This window comes from Malaclemys terrapin, chromosome 14 (genome assembly GCF_027887155.1).
Source record: "Malaclemys terrapin pileata isolate rMalTer1 chromosome 14, rMalTer1.hap1, whole genome shotgun sequence".
Lineage (NCBI taxonomy): Eukaryota > Metazoa > Chordata > Testudines > Emydidae > Malaclemys > Malaclemys terrapin.
The window spans coordinates 11,322,903-11,338,428 of record NC_071518.1 but is presented as its reverse complement, the minus strand read 5'-3'; the positions used below and the strand labels follow the sequence as shown (position 1 = coordinate 11,338,428).

Genomic DNA, 15,526 nt, shown 5'->3' with positions numbered 1-15,526 from the left:
TTTTTAAATCGTATTAAGCACTTGACATCAATGATACCTTGTATAATTTCTGTGGGTTAATTATGTGTCGTGTATTTCATTTTATCAGTTTCTCCCTTTCAATTTCATTGAATATCCACTTGTTCCTATAGTCTGTGAAAAGGTAAATAGGAGCAACCAATTTATCATGCATCGCCTCAATAAGCCAAGGAGTGCCAGGTCTTTTCAATCTCTCCCCATATAGCAGTCTTGCCATGTTTCTAATGATTTTCATTGCCCTTCTCTGGCCCCTTCTGTTTCTGCTGTATATTTTTGGAGACAGTGTGAGCAGAACTGAACTCAGTATTCCAGGTGAGGGGGTACTGCTGACTGATATAATAGCACTACACTGTTTTCAGTATTGTTTTCTATTCCTTTCCTTATACTGCCTAACATTTTGTTTGGGTTTTTTACTGCTGCTGCACAGCAAGCAGAGGTTTTCATTGAGGGGTTCACAATGACCCACCAATCTTTTTTCCCGAGTGATTACAGTTAATTTAGAATCCAGCAATGTGTGTGAGTAGTTTAAATTCCTTCCATTTCATCTGCTGTGATGTTGCCAATTCAGGACTCTCTCTCTCTCTCTAGTTCCTCACAATTTCTTCTAGTCATCAAATTTTGTTCACTACAGATGTTTCTAGCACTTCACTTCCTTTTCAGATCATTTATATGTATATCAAACAAACCAGTCTTACTACAGGTCCGTAGGGCAGCCCACTGTTAATCAGTTGCCATGATGGAACAAATCGTTTCCTTTCCACTCTTTATTTTTGTTAGCCAATTTCTAATCCATGATAGTATTCGTTTCCTTAATAGCCTCTTGTGAATGACTGTCAAAGGTTTTCTGAAATTCCACATAAATCATATCATATCATCCAGTTTTCCATTATCCACTACATTGTGGACAGACATTCAAAGAACTCTAGTAGGTTAGAGAGGTGCAGTATTCTTTGACAGGAGCCATACTAGGTTGCCCCAACATGGCCATCAAGGTGTTTTTAATTCCTTAATTACTGATTTGGTATTGTTTCAGTGAGATAAGTATGCAGTTTATTTCTTTGCTAATCCCATAACCTTGATTATTATAGTTACCCCAGCAGTTGCCACACTACACAACCATTGCTGTTATTTGGGTATTGCATAAGAAGTTCACACCTGCATTTTGTGAAATTAAAGCCTTGCAAGTGAGATGCACCGAAATGCCCATTAACTTGAACCCTTTCAAGTGCACACACAGGCATTAATGAACCAATGTTCATGGTAGCCAGGCTGAAAATAAGGCACTTGTGTTCCAATCTGAGCATCCAAATGTCCTGTCCAGAGAAAGCTCATCTTTAAGCATATGAGTAATCCCAAAGGTTTCAATGAGGCAACTCTCGTGCTTAAAGCTGAGAGTCTGGGCTTCTGTGCTTTGCTGGGTTTGGGTGAAGGAGTCTGTTTGAAAATTGAGCTTCAGCTGTGTTGTGTGTGTAACCCTTCTGCCCATCTAAGTTGGCAGCAACCAGGGCCGGGTTCTGTATCTAGGGGTTCCGTTTCAATAACATAATGCAAAACCGGCTCGAGCCCCAACCCAGTGACCTGGGACAATTACATTCCACCCCCTGGGCCCCTTTAAGAGGCAATACTTCTCCTCTCGCAAGCACGGAGTCTGAGTGTAGCAGAAAATGTTCAATAACATGAGGTAAACGACATCAGCATTAAATTGGAAAAAACACCACAAACAGGATTCCTAACACAAACCATGATCAAAAGACCCACCCCAGCAAATTGGGCCATGTCCTTTCCCTTTGGTTCTTGAATCCAGCAACCCAAAAATCACCCAGAGTCCCCGAAGTCCAACACCCCCAAAGTCTCTGTCCCTGGTCAGTGCAGCCCCAGAGTAAAAGGGGGGCATGTAGGGTGTTAAGGGGCACCTTACGTGATCCGAGCCCGACCGGCTGTCTCTCCGTGAGGTTCTGCCACAGCCTTCACCACGAGCCAGTCCACTTCCTGCCGTCCCACAAACTGCTCTGCTCTATGAGCTGCTCCGCTCCACTCACCAACCTGTGAGCCGCTCCAACCAGCCCCGCAAACAGCTCCGCTTGCCATTCATTGGGCCACTCCAACTATCCCCACAAGGCTCCGTGCTGTTCGCTGCTCCACCAGCCGCTTAGCAATATAGCTTCAGGCTCCCCCACTAGTTAACACAGCACTCAGTGATCTCAGCTCTTAGTCACTTTAGTTCTTTTGTGGTTTCAGCTCTTAGTGATTTCAGCTCCTAGTAGGGGAGCCCTAGTGCTGGTGCACCATTGGCCCAAAGTGAATTCAGCTCAGCAGCCACCTGTAACTAGACTCCTAATAGAATCAAAGTTAGCTCTAACATTCAACAGTGGAGAGAGGACGTGGTGCAATTGGTGTTTCAGGCCCTCAAAGGGGGGAGGGGGAGGGCCATACCATCAGGTACAAATACCTGTCCCCACCCTCTCTCAATTCACTGGGTTGTGGAACCCATGTCCCTTGTCTAGCGAGTGCCACTTAGGTGATGGTGAGATCCTCTGTCATAAAACAGTTTCATTGTCCTTGATTCACATAATCAGGGTAACAACACTTTATTCCTCCTGCCCCAATAACAGAGAAACTGGGGATCCCACCCCATCCAAAGTAACCACTATCAGTTGCTGTTGTCTCATGCCAGGCGGGTGGGTGTGCCTATGCAAACCAGATCAGCCCCTGGAGTTCTTTTCCACACTCGCCATAATTCACCACCAGATGTCAGGTTAGAGCTCATCCTGACTCTGCTTATATGTGTATAACATTTAAGTTATTTTTTTGTAGTTATAGATTTTAATGAATGAAAGTTTTTAATGCCTATTGCTCTTAATTCATTTTCCAGTACACAATGTATTTATTCACAATGCAGTGGTTTTTACACATACCTTCCTTTTATATTTTAAGATCATTTTGTTAAAAGGGGAAAATAAACAAGAATTCGAGGGGCAAATAAACTTTCATTTGTCCCTAGGGGGGGAGAAAACGGTATCTCCCATTCCTTGAATAATACCCTTGACAGGTCTGTCTGGAAAAAAAACCCTTCCTTGCCCTGAGCTCCCAGGTGTGCAGACACTTATGGATATGCCTTATGGCATAACAGCAGATGGCCCAAACTATCTGAGAACATTTCTTTATAATGATTTTTACATTGTATCTCCCCCACTCCTTCACTTCTATTCTTGTACTTTACACTCGTCTTGCTCCCTTCACTCCATTCTGTTCTTTCTGCAGCCAGAAGCAAAGTGAAGCTGAATTTTGATCTCTACATCTTGAGTTTAGATGCATATCCTCCAAAAGTTCTATATCTAGCAGCACTCCTGAGTTGACGATTCCATCCAGTCTCACTTTGCAGTGGCCAACATGCACAATGGAGAAGAGAAAAAGGGGACAAACTATGCAACCAAAATAAGAGGGGAAGGGATAGAAAACGGGCAAGGAGGAGCAGGCAAGACAGACTAAAAGTAATGCTTTAAAATTTTTTTTGCTATAGGCTTTTGAAATTTCTTCCATTCCCTGTCAGGAAGAAATTAGAGAGTGTGACAGAAACCACAGGTAAATCAAAGAAATCTGCACTGCTATTCATTTCTGGCTGAGATGAATATGTTCTTTCCTCAGTTTGCACACTTATGGGAAGGCTTATTAGCATTAATACAGATGCCAGTTGTGATGAGGGCATATGTCCACTTAGTACTGGACTGACATCACCAACTCCTTTTACATAGGACAGCAACTAAGTCTTCAGTCATCCCCAATCTTGGCTATAGTCCAACCCATAGCCTAGAAGTGAAAGGCCCCATATCCCATCACCCTGAACCAAAAGTGCCTTTCATACTATAGCAATAATGAATAATTGAATTAACCTGATAATTAAATTTATACCATAAGCTGAGTAACCCTATAATTAAATAACCTGTATTTTGTCTATAAAATACCACACATACTAATGGTGCTGTAGAAATAAAATAATATATGTTCGGGGACTGAGGTTCAGTGGCTCCCTAAAGTGGCCTCCACTAATGCATGCCCCACTTTGTATACACATATACTTGTATGGGCTATCACCTGCACACCCCACGGATACAATTTTCACCAACAGACCCATGGGGTACTTGTAGATGTGTGTGCACGCGCATGCACGCACATGCCTGCATGCACATTACTGGAGGTTTGGACCACTGTGCAGCTATGTCAGACTCAGCAGAGCAGCTGGGATAGCCACAGACACGGCTTTTACCTCTGGATCCCATGGACTTGCTTTCTTCCCAGGATCTGCTGGATTGGGAGACTACACCTTTTGCCCACAATCTGCACCCTCCCTCCTGAGGAGATAATTGCCTGGAAAAATACTGCCTCTTCCATAGACTTCTCTGCCGAAGGGAAGAATCCAGCCCCAACCTTGAAAGCCCAGATCAAGTAGTGCTTACCATCTTCTCCTATTATCTTTTAAGGGAATCAACAGCTGGTGATAAAAGCTTCAAGCACCTCACAATGTAAATTAATATCTGTATTTTTAAAATTCTAACGTTCAGTCCCACCTTTTAATACATTTACCAACATAAAAAGAAATCTCCATTCTGCATTCCTCCACTTACTCTTAATTTTCCTTAATCACAAGATTACTGTATTTTATTAGTTCTGTTACCTAGAATGGCAGAACAGAACCATGTAACAAATGACTATATGAATACTTATATCTGCCTCCATTAGGGTAAAAGTTTTTTGCCTGGTGGACATTAGAGGACAACATAAATCAAAAATGCCCTGAGCCGCACTGGTTCTGTCCACTAGGGGGCTGGACTTGCCATCTACACTAGCTAGTCCATTTCAACACACAGCATTGTAATTCCCGTGAAATAGCCACATCCTCTCAGCTCTTCCCTGTCAGTAAGTGTAAGGGTGTGCTGTAGGTTAATGTACACTGTTCTCTTGTTTCCTTTGCATCTTGCCATAAACTAGGAACACCTATTGTTTTGATGTTGCTAAGGAGATGCGTGCTGTTAGCCTTGGAGGTCTGGACTCTTGCATTGTGAATGACTATAATAGGCCAGGCCATGAGGAAAACAAACACTAAGTAAACTCTGGAACATCTGTTGAAAAAACTTTCTATAGCTTGAAGCAGTATTCTGATGACATTTGTTGTCTAAAGGTGCCACAGGACCCTCTGTTGTTTGTTGTCTTCTGTTATCCCATTGCTATCTGCTTCTTTCATGATACTGCAATTGAGAGTGATTGTTGTGTCAAATTCTTTGACAGCATCAAATTTTTCCCTTTAAATAGTCTTCTTCCTGCCCTACTCTAGTTCTGCACACCGTCTGCTGAAGAATTCCTGCTTGTTATGTATCACTAACCTCTGTATCTTTCCATTATGAAAACCTTCATAGTGTCATGTTGTCCTTAATCTAAATATTCAACCCAGTTTCCTGCTTCCTTTTATTCCCCTTGTTCTGTTAATTATAGGAAACAGTAAAATGCAACCAAAAATACTCACTTTCTAAGTGTTGTTGTAGCCAAGTTGATCCCAGGATATTAGAGAGAAAAGGTGGGTGAGGTAATATCTTTTATTGGACCAACTTCTGTTGGTGAGAAAGACAAGCTTTGGAGCTTACAGAGCTCTTTTTCAGGTCTGGGAAACATACTCAAAGGCCTGGTCCACACTAACCCCCCACTTCGGACTAAGGTACGCAAATTCAGCTACGTTAATAACGTAGCTGAATTCGAAGTACCTTAGTCCAAACTTACCGCGGGTCCAGACGTGGCAGGAAGGCTCCCCCGTCGATGCCGCGTACTCCTCTTGCTGAGCTGGAGTACCGGCGTCGATGGCGAGCACTTCCGGGATCGATCCGGGATCGATTTATCGCGTCTAGACAAGACGCGATAAATCGATCCCAGAAGATCGATCGCTTACATCCGGACCAGGAAGTAAGTATAGATGTACCCAAAGTGTCACAGCTAAACACAAGGTGGAACAGATTGTTTAGCATAAGTAGTTAACACATTTTAAGGGACCATTCAAGATAAAGTGGCCATCATGGGGGCGGGGAGGGGGGGGAGGAAGGAAGGTGAGGGAGGCAGCTGGGGGTGAGGGGTTATGTGGGTGAAACCAGACAAATCAGTATGCTCTCGAATGAACTCACACAGGAAAAATTATAACAACAAAAACACATCACCTGTGGGTGAGCACTTTTTACAAAGTGATCTGACCTATCAGTCCTCATCCTCAAAAGAAAGATGCACAACAACACTTTCCAATGGACTGAATAGACACATTGCAGTAATAAATCATAAATCCAATAATAATCCCAAACCCCTTGCCCCTGCTGCCTTTTTCCTCTTTCCTTCACCCACCTATAACTGGAGGGGTGTTAACACGCCACTTCACCTGGAATGGCCCTTTGAAATAAGAACATAACATAAGAACATAAGAATGGCCATACTGGGTCAGACCAAAGGTCCGTCCAGCCCAGTATCCTGTCTACCGACAGTGACCAATGCCAGGTGTCCCAGAGGGAATGAACCTAACAGGTAATGATCAAGTGATCTCTCTCCTGCCTTCCATCTCCACCCTCTGACAAACAGAGGCTAGGGACACCATTCCTTACCCATCCTGGCTAATAGCCATTAATGGACTTAACCTCCATGAATTTAAACCCTCTTATAGTCCTAACCTTCATAACCTCCTCAGGCAAGGAGTTCCACAGGTTGGCTGTGTGAAGAAGAACTTCCTTTTATTTGTTTTAAACCTGCTGCCCATTAATTTCATTTGGTGGCCCCTAGTTCTTATATTATGGGAACAAGTAAATAACTTTTCCTTATTCACTTTTTCCACACCACTCAGGATTTTATATACCTCTATCATATCCCTCCTTAGTCTCCTCTTTTCCAAGCCGAAAAGTCCTAGCCTCTTTAATTTCTCCTCATATGGGACCCGTTCCAAACCCCTAATCATTTTAGTTGCCCTTCTCTGAACTTTTTCTAATGCCAGTATAACTTTTTTGAGATGAGGAAACCACATCTGTATGCACTGTTCAAGATGTGGGCGTACCATGGATTTATATAAGGGCAATAAGATATTCTCTGTCTTATTCTCTATCCCTTTTTGAATGATTCCCAACATCCTGTTTGCTTTTTTGACTGCCGCTGCACACTGCGTGGACGTCTTCAGAGAACTATCCACGAAGACTCCAAGATCTCTTTCCTGATTAGCTGTAGCTAAATTAGCCCCCATCATATTGTATGTATAGTTGGGGTTATTTTTTCCAATGTGCATTACTTTACATTTATCCACATTAAATTTCATTTGCCATTTATTTGCCATTCATTTGTATGTTAACTGCTTATGCTAAACAATCTGTTCCACCTTAGCTGTGACACTCTGGTCCAATAAGAGATATTACCTCACCCACCTTGTCTCACTTTCTCAGGTCAGTCTGGATAGAAATGTGTTGATTTAAGGAAACTTGCAGATGCGTAATTGATTACATGGCTCTAAAACTATTACCAAAACACACACCTGAGAGTTTAATGCAACAGAACTGTCTCTGGGACATTCTTATTTTCATTTGCTCTTCTGGAACATCCTTGCAACAAGTGAGTAACAAACTTGGTTAAAGTGTGAGAGACTCATCATTAGGGCCCTACCAAATTCAAGGCCCATTTTGGTCAATTTCACAGTCATCGGATTTTAAAAATCGTAAATGTCATGATTTCAGCTATTTAAATCTGAAATTTCAGTGTTGTAATTGTAGAGGTCCTGACCCAAAGGAGTTGTGGGGAGTTCACAAGGTTATTGTAGGGGTTTGGGGGTTGCAGTACTGCTACCCTTACTTCTGCCCTGCTGCTGGCGGTGGTGCTGCCTTCACAACTGGGCAGCTGGAGAGCGGTGGCTGCTGGCTGGGAACCCAGTTCTGAAGGCAGAGCCGCCGCCAGCAGCAGCACAGAAGTAAGGGTGGCATGGGATGGTATTGCCACCCTTACTTCTGTGCTGCTGCTGGTGGGGCGCCGCCTTCGGAGCTGGGCACCTGGCCAACAGCCACTGCTCTCCGGTTGCCAAGCTTAGAAGTAAGGGTGGCAAATTGTGACCCCCCCCTAAAATAATAGCTCCCTTTTGGGTCAGGACCTGCAATTTGGGGAATGCTGGTCTCCCCCATGAAATCTGTATAGTATAGGGTAAAGCACACAAAAGATCAGATTTCACAGGAGGAGAACAGATTTCACAGTCCGTGACACGTTTTTCATGAATTTGGTAGGGCCCTACTCATCAATTCTTAGCTAACATGGTAGCTAGAGAGACAGTGTGGTCTAGTGCATAGGACACTTGACTGGGTTCTGTTCCTGGCTCAGCACTGAACTGCTGTATGACCTTAAGCATGTCACTTCTCTATTTCCTTTCCCACCCTTTTGTTTCATCTTTTTAGATAGTACGTCTATCGGGATGAGTTCTGTACAGCACCTAGCATGATGTGGCCCTGAAGTCAGCTGGGATCTCTAGACACCAATATAAATTTTGTTCCCTTGGTGACTTTTACCAACTCTTCTTCCCAATCTTTACATGGCTCTTTCTACACACCTTCATAAGTTTTACTGCAGATTATTTATTACCCGGTATTTAATTTATAGACCTAGCTAAATTAAGGAAACATTGTCTCGTGCTCTCTTTCACATATAAACTGAGAGCACCAAAAAGCTGAACTAAAATTTTCATCTTTGTGCTTAGGCTGGGAAATCAAGCTCAAAGGTAGCTAAAGCTTCCTGTGTTTTTTTGTGACATCTCTAATTTATTTCACATACATTATTCATTTTGGGGGGATGGCTAGCTTTACTCCATGCCACAGTCATTTTTCATCTTGACATATTAAGGTGTTAACTGTTACCCTACCATGTACTAACCAGGTGATAAAAGTTAGGCAGCATTTTGTTGTAGGCTGAATATTCAGTAGGAAGACACATTATTTAATTATAGCTGCAGAGGTTAATATTCACTCTCTTGGCCCATCTCAAAAGTAGATAACTAAATTATGTGTAGGTTCCAACAACTAGAGATGAGCGTCTGAGTTCCATGCTGGAATACTGATATTGACAGACAGGCAACATTGTTCAGAATTTTGATACAGAATTGCTCTATCATGGGACTATCAGACATTCATCCCATAGATAATCCATGGATAGTTATTGGTATTTGTATCAGTTTTAGGTTTCATGCAAAAACGACCAGACCTATTTTAGTTGCATCGGTGTAAATCTTTGCATGAAACCTAAAACAATTATAGGCAAGGTGGGTGTCAGCAGACAGGATTTTAACCAACAGAAGGTCTACATGCAATCTACAGTGTCATTTGAGGAAAGCATAAATTAGAAAACATAGGTGCCATTGTAGATTGCATGTAGACCTTCTGTTGGTTAAAATCCTGTCAGCTGACACATACTTTGCTTATAATAATTGCTGTGAGGTTAACAGCGTCTTTTGTCATATCTTTAACTTCCCCACTTGGCGCACTATTTGAACAAAATGAGATGCAACAAATAATGATGATAAACTGATTGACGAGAGGCTTTTTGTTTTGATGGATTTCCCTTAAGAATTAAGCCCCCACCCTTCCCTTACCATCTGTATTTAGAACAGCTGTTGCTTATTCCTTAATAGTATGCAGATTACCAATGCAGTTAGCCCGAGGCTGCTTCCATCTCATGTCCATTCTTGCATCTAATTTCCTAAGTTCTTTAGACTTTATTGCAAAATCTCCCTCTTCAGCAGGCTTGCAGATGGACCAAACAACATAGTGAGCAGAAAGCAGAGCAAATAGTGCACAAAAGTGGTATTGGAATCTTTGGTCCCCAAAAACAAAAAAAGATGAATTATTCACAACCCCAATTATTCATTTCCCATGAAAGTTTATGCAAGAACTTTGGTTTATTTATAAGAATGTTTGTGAAAAATGAAATTGATGAATACCTAAGTAGAAGTTTGCTTAAAGATTCATACCAGAAGTTGTTCACAGATTTAAAGGCAAGAAGGAACAACTATGATTGTCATGTCTGACTTCTTTCCTAACAAGGTTACCTATTCAAGTAGCCATCTTGAAATTTCTTTGCTTTCCCATTAGGAAAACTTTCTACTCGCACAAAACCGAACACCCTTGCCCCGCCCCCTGCCCCGCCCCTTCTCCAAGGCCCCATCCCTGCTCACTCCATCCCTCCTCCCTCTCTCGCTCACTCTCCCCACCTTCACTCACTCATTTTCACCAGGCATTCCAGTCAAAAAACCGGACACCTGTGAACTGTATTTCCCATCTACTGTTTGTAAAAAAGCTACAGTCCTCCAGTCAGGCACAAGAAACAGTACCATGCATCCTAGATGACATATACTTAGTGAACAGAAAATAGATGAAGACCTAGATAAAGGAAGTTGGTTGCAAACAATGACAGGCTGAAATGCTTTCACAAAGTATTTGCTGAATAATTCTGAATGCCGAACAAATCTGTAAAAGTCAGTCAGTCACCAGGGCTGCAGACACTTCTACACTGCTTATCGTTAAGCACATGAATACTCCCACTGACTTCCATGGAACTCCTCCTGAGTTTAAAGTTAAGCACATATGTGTTTGCAAGATTGAGACCTCAGTTTGCAAATAATTCATGAACAGAAAAAAAAGGAATAAACTACCAGACAAGTCATTGTGCTCTAGTAATGAGTCACTAAAACAAGGAAGAAGCCAAAAATGTACAAGTTATAATTTTTAAAATTTCAAGCATTTTAAAATGTGGCGTTGGTCTGGGATTTTTACATTTGAAAATAATTCTTGTCAAACAAACAAACAAAAACCCCCTAAAGGCTTCAAATATTCTTTCTAAACTAAGGAACTAATTTAAATTTAATGTTTCAATTAATAAACCATTATTTAATTGAATATATCTGCTAGAGCTCTACTAGAGAGTGTCTATAATTTAACTCTAAAAAGAGTTTTATTAAATCCCAGAAAAAATAGAATTAACAAATATGTATATATTAAATCAGGCCAGACTCTATCAGCTGAATACTATTAGACATTTAATATAGTTTAGTACTAAATATAATAATTGCAGGGTATAAACGGATATTTTACAGGATGTGAACATTTGCAGAGTCCAGGGTTTAGTGATGGCTAGTCATGTCGTTGAATTAGCTACTCAGACATCGAGTAATGGAAATATTAAGACTATCGAAGGAAGATGGCTGGCTCCTGTTAGGGAATCTTTCACTATAAATTCATCATTACAGTCATCAGTAACAATGTGTTTTTAATTGGACAAAGATGAACTAAGCTACAAAATTTAAATCCATGTCCTAATTTCCATCCCTCCTCCTCAAAAAAACGCTCTTAGCTTTTTAATACCAAAACCAGGAGGTTGGTTTACTCTGCTCTAGAGGTAAGAACAAACAATTAAATACAGATTCAGGTTTGGATGTAGACTGTACTGCTCTTTTTCCTTCCTGCATGTTTGGAGTATTTTGGGACCATCTCTCTCTTTTTTTTAAAAAAAATGGCCAATATATCAAGTAAATTGAGCAACTTTAACTTCTGCTTTTGCATAGTCTATATAAGAACATAACAATGGTCTGACCCAGTATGGCCAATGGTCCACCTAGCTCAGTATACTGTCTTCCGACAGTGGCCAATGCCAGATGCTTCAAAGGGAGTGAACAGAACAGTGAAATGTATCAAGTCATCTACCCCGTCATCCAGTCTCAATTTCTAGCAGTCAGAGGTTTAGAGACACTCTGACCATCTTGACTAATAACCATTGATGAACCTATCCGCCATGAACTTATCTAATTATTTTATTCACCCATCATTTTAATGGTAATGACATTTAAAATATCTATAACTGCAAAAAGGAGGAGACTTACAGAAAGCATGTGTTTAGGATATTTTTATGACTCCTTAACACAGCCTTTGGCCTACTTGTGTATTGTTACTAATGACAACATATTTCCTGAATATCCCATAGGAATTATAAATATGAACAGAGCAGGAGTTACAATTTGTTGCAAGCAGAACTCAGGATAAACTGAATGTTTCTCAGTAAGATGCTGTTTCGTTGTGGTGGTTTTGTTTTTAAAGAGGAAGCATGTATTTCTTGTCATTGATTTAGTGTTTTCCTATCAATATGTGTTCTGCAAAATGGCACCAGCATTAATACATTTTTTTGCAGTTTAATGTTATAAGTACAGGTGATTAAAAAGTCAGTATTTACCTACTGTTACTACACAGTGGCATATGAGATACCACAGTTGTGTCCTAGTCTCCCTTTTGTGGGGAGGGGACTTTTTATTAATGTAAAGTTACAATAAGACATTAACATACTTCATTATATATTATTACTTATTAAGGATCAGCTTAATATTCAAAGAACCTGGCTAAAGATTCTGGCTTCCTAGTTGGAGAGCCCTCATTCTCTGAGTATGCTAAAAAGGGTGACCAAATTTTTTAAATGGCTATCCTCTTTTTGGCACTTCTCTTGCGTATATACTTGGTGTAAAAGCTTTTCTAATATGAGGACAGTATGTATTTTACTATTCCACGATTCCATTGAAGGAGAAGTAATATTTTCCCAATAATGTACAATACAAGGTCTTGCTGCTAACAGTAAAAAAAAAAAAAATTAAATTTGTCATCCTGTTTAAAATGTAGATCCTTTACTGGAGCATTCGGTAATCAGGTCAGGGGACCTCGAGGAAGCCAGCATTTTGTCATGAGATGACTTTTAGTTTCCTCCCAAAACTGTTTTATTCTTGGACATAAACTTCACATGTGCAAATAGGTTTGCCTTTCCCTGCAGCCTCTCCAATGGAGCACCCTGTATCAAATTGTATCCTAATTTGAGCATAATCTCAGATACCACAGTGGGATAACACTGGGTAAAATACTACCTTTAATGGTGACCGCTGGAATTATAAGGAAGAGGAGTGTGATAGTGGAGTCAGCTTAGCTGTAAATGTTTGATATGAACTGCTCTATCTTGCTCTGAGTCCCTGTAGAGATGTACAATTGAGGACCCTGTTCCTACATTAAAGTTCCCAAATGGAGTTGGTAATGGCTTTAGCTCTGTATACAAGGAACAATATGTATCTTAGGAAGAGATGATATGGACTAAGTCAATAATGCCCAGCTTTGCCAAAGAAAACTGAATTAGAATTTTCCCATGGACTTGAGGGTCACCCCAAATTCACATAAAAGAGCAGGGTACAGCTGCTCTCATTTTCCACTACAGGCACATCTGTTGAGACTACCAGTCCCAAAATGCAATGATTGATCTAGATCAGAGTGGTCTTTTGCTCAGATCATGATAGAGCATTTCATGCTGGGATACGCAGGCTGAACTGCTGTAGTAAAAATGAGCAGTCAGGGGACACACTAGAATTCGTGGGCCACATTTGGTTGCTGGACACATTTTTGCCCACCCTTGGAATAGGATGATCTAGACATCAAGTGAAATTCAAGTTAATAATACACTACACTGTTTTCTTTGGAGGTATAGACATGATCACATGTATCCATTTTGGTTGTTTGCATTTGAAAGGTTCCTCTCTGGCCAATGGAGGCCTGAATCTGCACAGCACTGTGAAAAGGAAACTGGATGGGGAGAAAGATTATGTCTTTGATAAGAGACTAAGGTACAGCGTGCGTCAAAATGAAAGTAACTGTCGGTTCAGGGACATTGTGGTCCGGAAAGAAGATGGTTTCACACACATTCTGCTCTCCAGCCAGACTTCAGATAACAATGCACTGACCCCAGAGGTAAGCATGTAGCCATAAAAGCAAAAGAAAGCCATCTTAATAGATGGGAATGTGGTTAACCTGAAAATTAAGGCAACTCTTAATCTGTATTTTTAGAGGGTGGGGTTCCCTATTGAATATCTTTTTAAAATTTATGGAGCTCAAATATTCCATCTTTCCATGCTTGGAGTTTTATTCAGGTGGATCTAACTATTATATGCAATGGAAATTATTTTTTCAAATAATTTCTCCCCAAATAAAAGATGAAGAGTAAGAAAAGGAAAGATGTGATCACTAATCCCTGCCTGCAGTTTTAAGAAGTAGTTTTCAAATGTAAAAATTACTACCCTTAATAATATGTTTGATTAGTGGTGCAAGGATTTATACACATATACATCTCAAATCAGGATCTTATCTCAGGATAAAAATTCAAAAAATTAAAAGTCATCTTAATCCTTCACTGCTTTTATTTAATTGTCCATTTGACATTTTCATGCATTGTATTCTTTACAAACTGAGGCCCCAACCCTGCACTCAACTGCACAGGGATTCAGGGTGTCTCTGTATAAGTGATGTTATTGATTTCCATTGAGTCAGTCATTCTACATCTAGGATTGTTTTGTCTTGTTTATCAAGACTTCTATTAAGTAACAAATGTGTCATTTTGAAATTAATTCCCAATAATTGAACACAGCTAAAAGCATTGCCAAGCACATTAGGCCTTAAATTTTACCTCCCCCCTCAAATAGTTAAGATCCAGTGGGGAATGTACTCTGTCTTTCATATTGGGGACACACGGACGTTAATGCTGTTGGTACCATACAAAACTAGACACTTATCACACACAGTTTTTGCAGTATTTATAGGTAGGGCCCTACCAAATTCATGGTCCATTTTGGTCAATTTCATGGTCAGAGGATTTTAAAAATCGTAAATTTCGTGATTTCAGCTATTTTAATCTGAAATTTCATGGTGTTGTAATTGTAGGGGTCCTGACCTAAAAAGGAGTTGTGGGGGGGTTGCAGTACTGCTATACTTAACCCTGTGCTGCTGCTGGCAGCAGCGCTGCCTTCAGAGGAGGGCCGCCGGAGAGCAGCGGCTGCAGGCCGGGAACCCAGCTCTGAAGGCAGAGCTGCTGCCAGCAGCAGCCAGATCTAAGGATGGTCTGGTACGCTATTGCCACCCTTACTTCTGCACTGCTGCTTGCAGAGCTGGGCCCTCAGTCAGCAGCTGCCACTATCCGGCTGCCCAGCTCTGAAGGCAGCAATGCAGAAGAAAGGGTGGCATGGTATGGTATTGCCACCCTTGCTGCTGGTGGGGCACTACCTTCAGATCTGGTCACCCGGCCAACAGCCACCACTCTCCAGCCACCAAGCTCTGAAGTCAGCACAGAAGTAAGGGTGGCAATACTGCAACCCCCCTAAAATAACCTGTGACCCCCCTGCAACTCCCTTTTGGGTCAGGACCCCCAATTTGAGAAACGCTGGTCTCACCCGTGAAATCTGTATAGTATAGCGTAAAAGCGCACAAAAGATCAGATTTCACAGGGGAGACCAGATTTTACGGTCCGTGATGCGTTTCTCATGGCCATGAATTTGGTAGGGCCCAAATTATAAGGAATACTGTAGTAAAGGTAAATCCTATCGAGCACCAAACATCCATTTTAACGGTACTCACCATACATATAAAAATTACATTAAATCCATCATTCCTATAGAATCCAT

The 15,526-nt window shown here is 41.1% G+C and overlaps 1 protein-coding gene across 1 annotated transcript in view; it reads left to right on the top strand.

Annotated features, from left to right (window-relative positions):
- Positions 1–15,526, top strand: part of CDYL2 (chromodomain Y like 2) — an 80,075-nt gene that overhangs the window by 41,954 nt on the left and 22,595 nt on the right. The window contains exon 3 of the mRNA XM_054048624.1: positions 13,606–13,823. Coding sequence (XP_053904599.1) covers positions 13,606–13,823 — 218 coding nt within the window. The remainder of the gene's footprint in view (positions 1–13,605; positions 13,824–15,526) is intronic.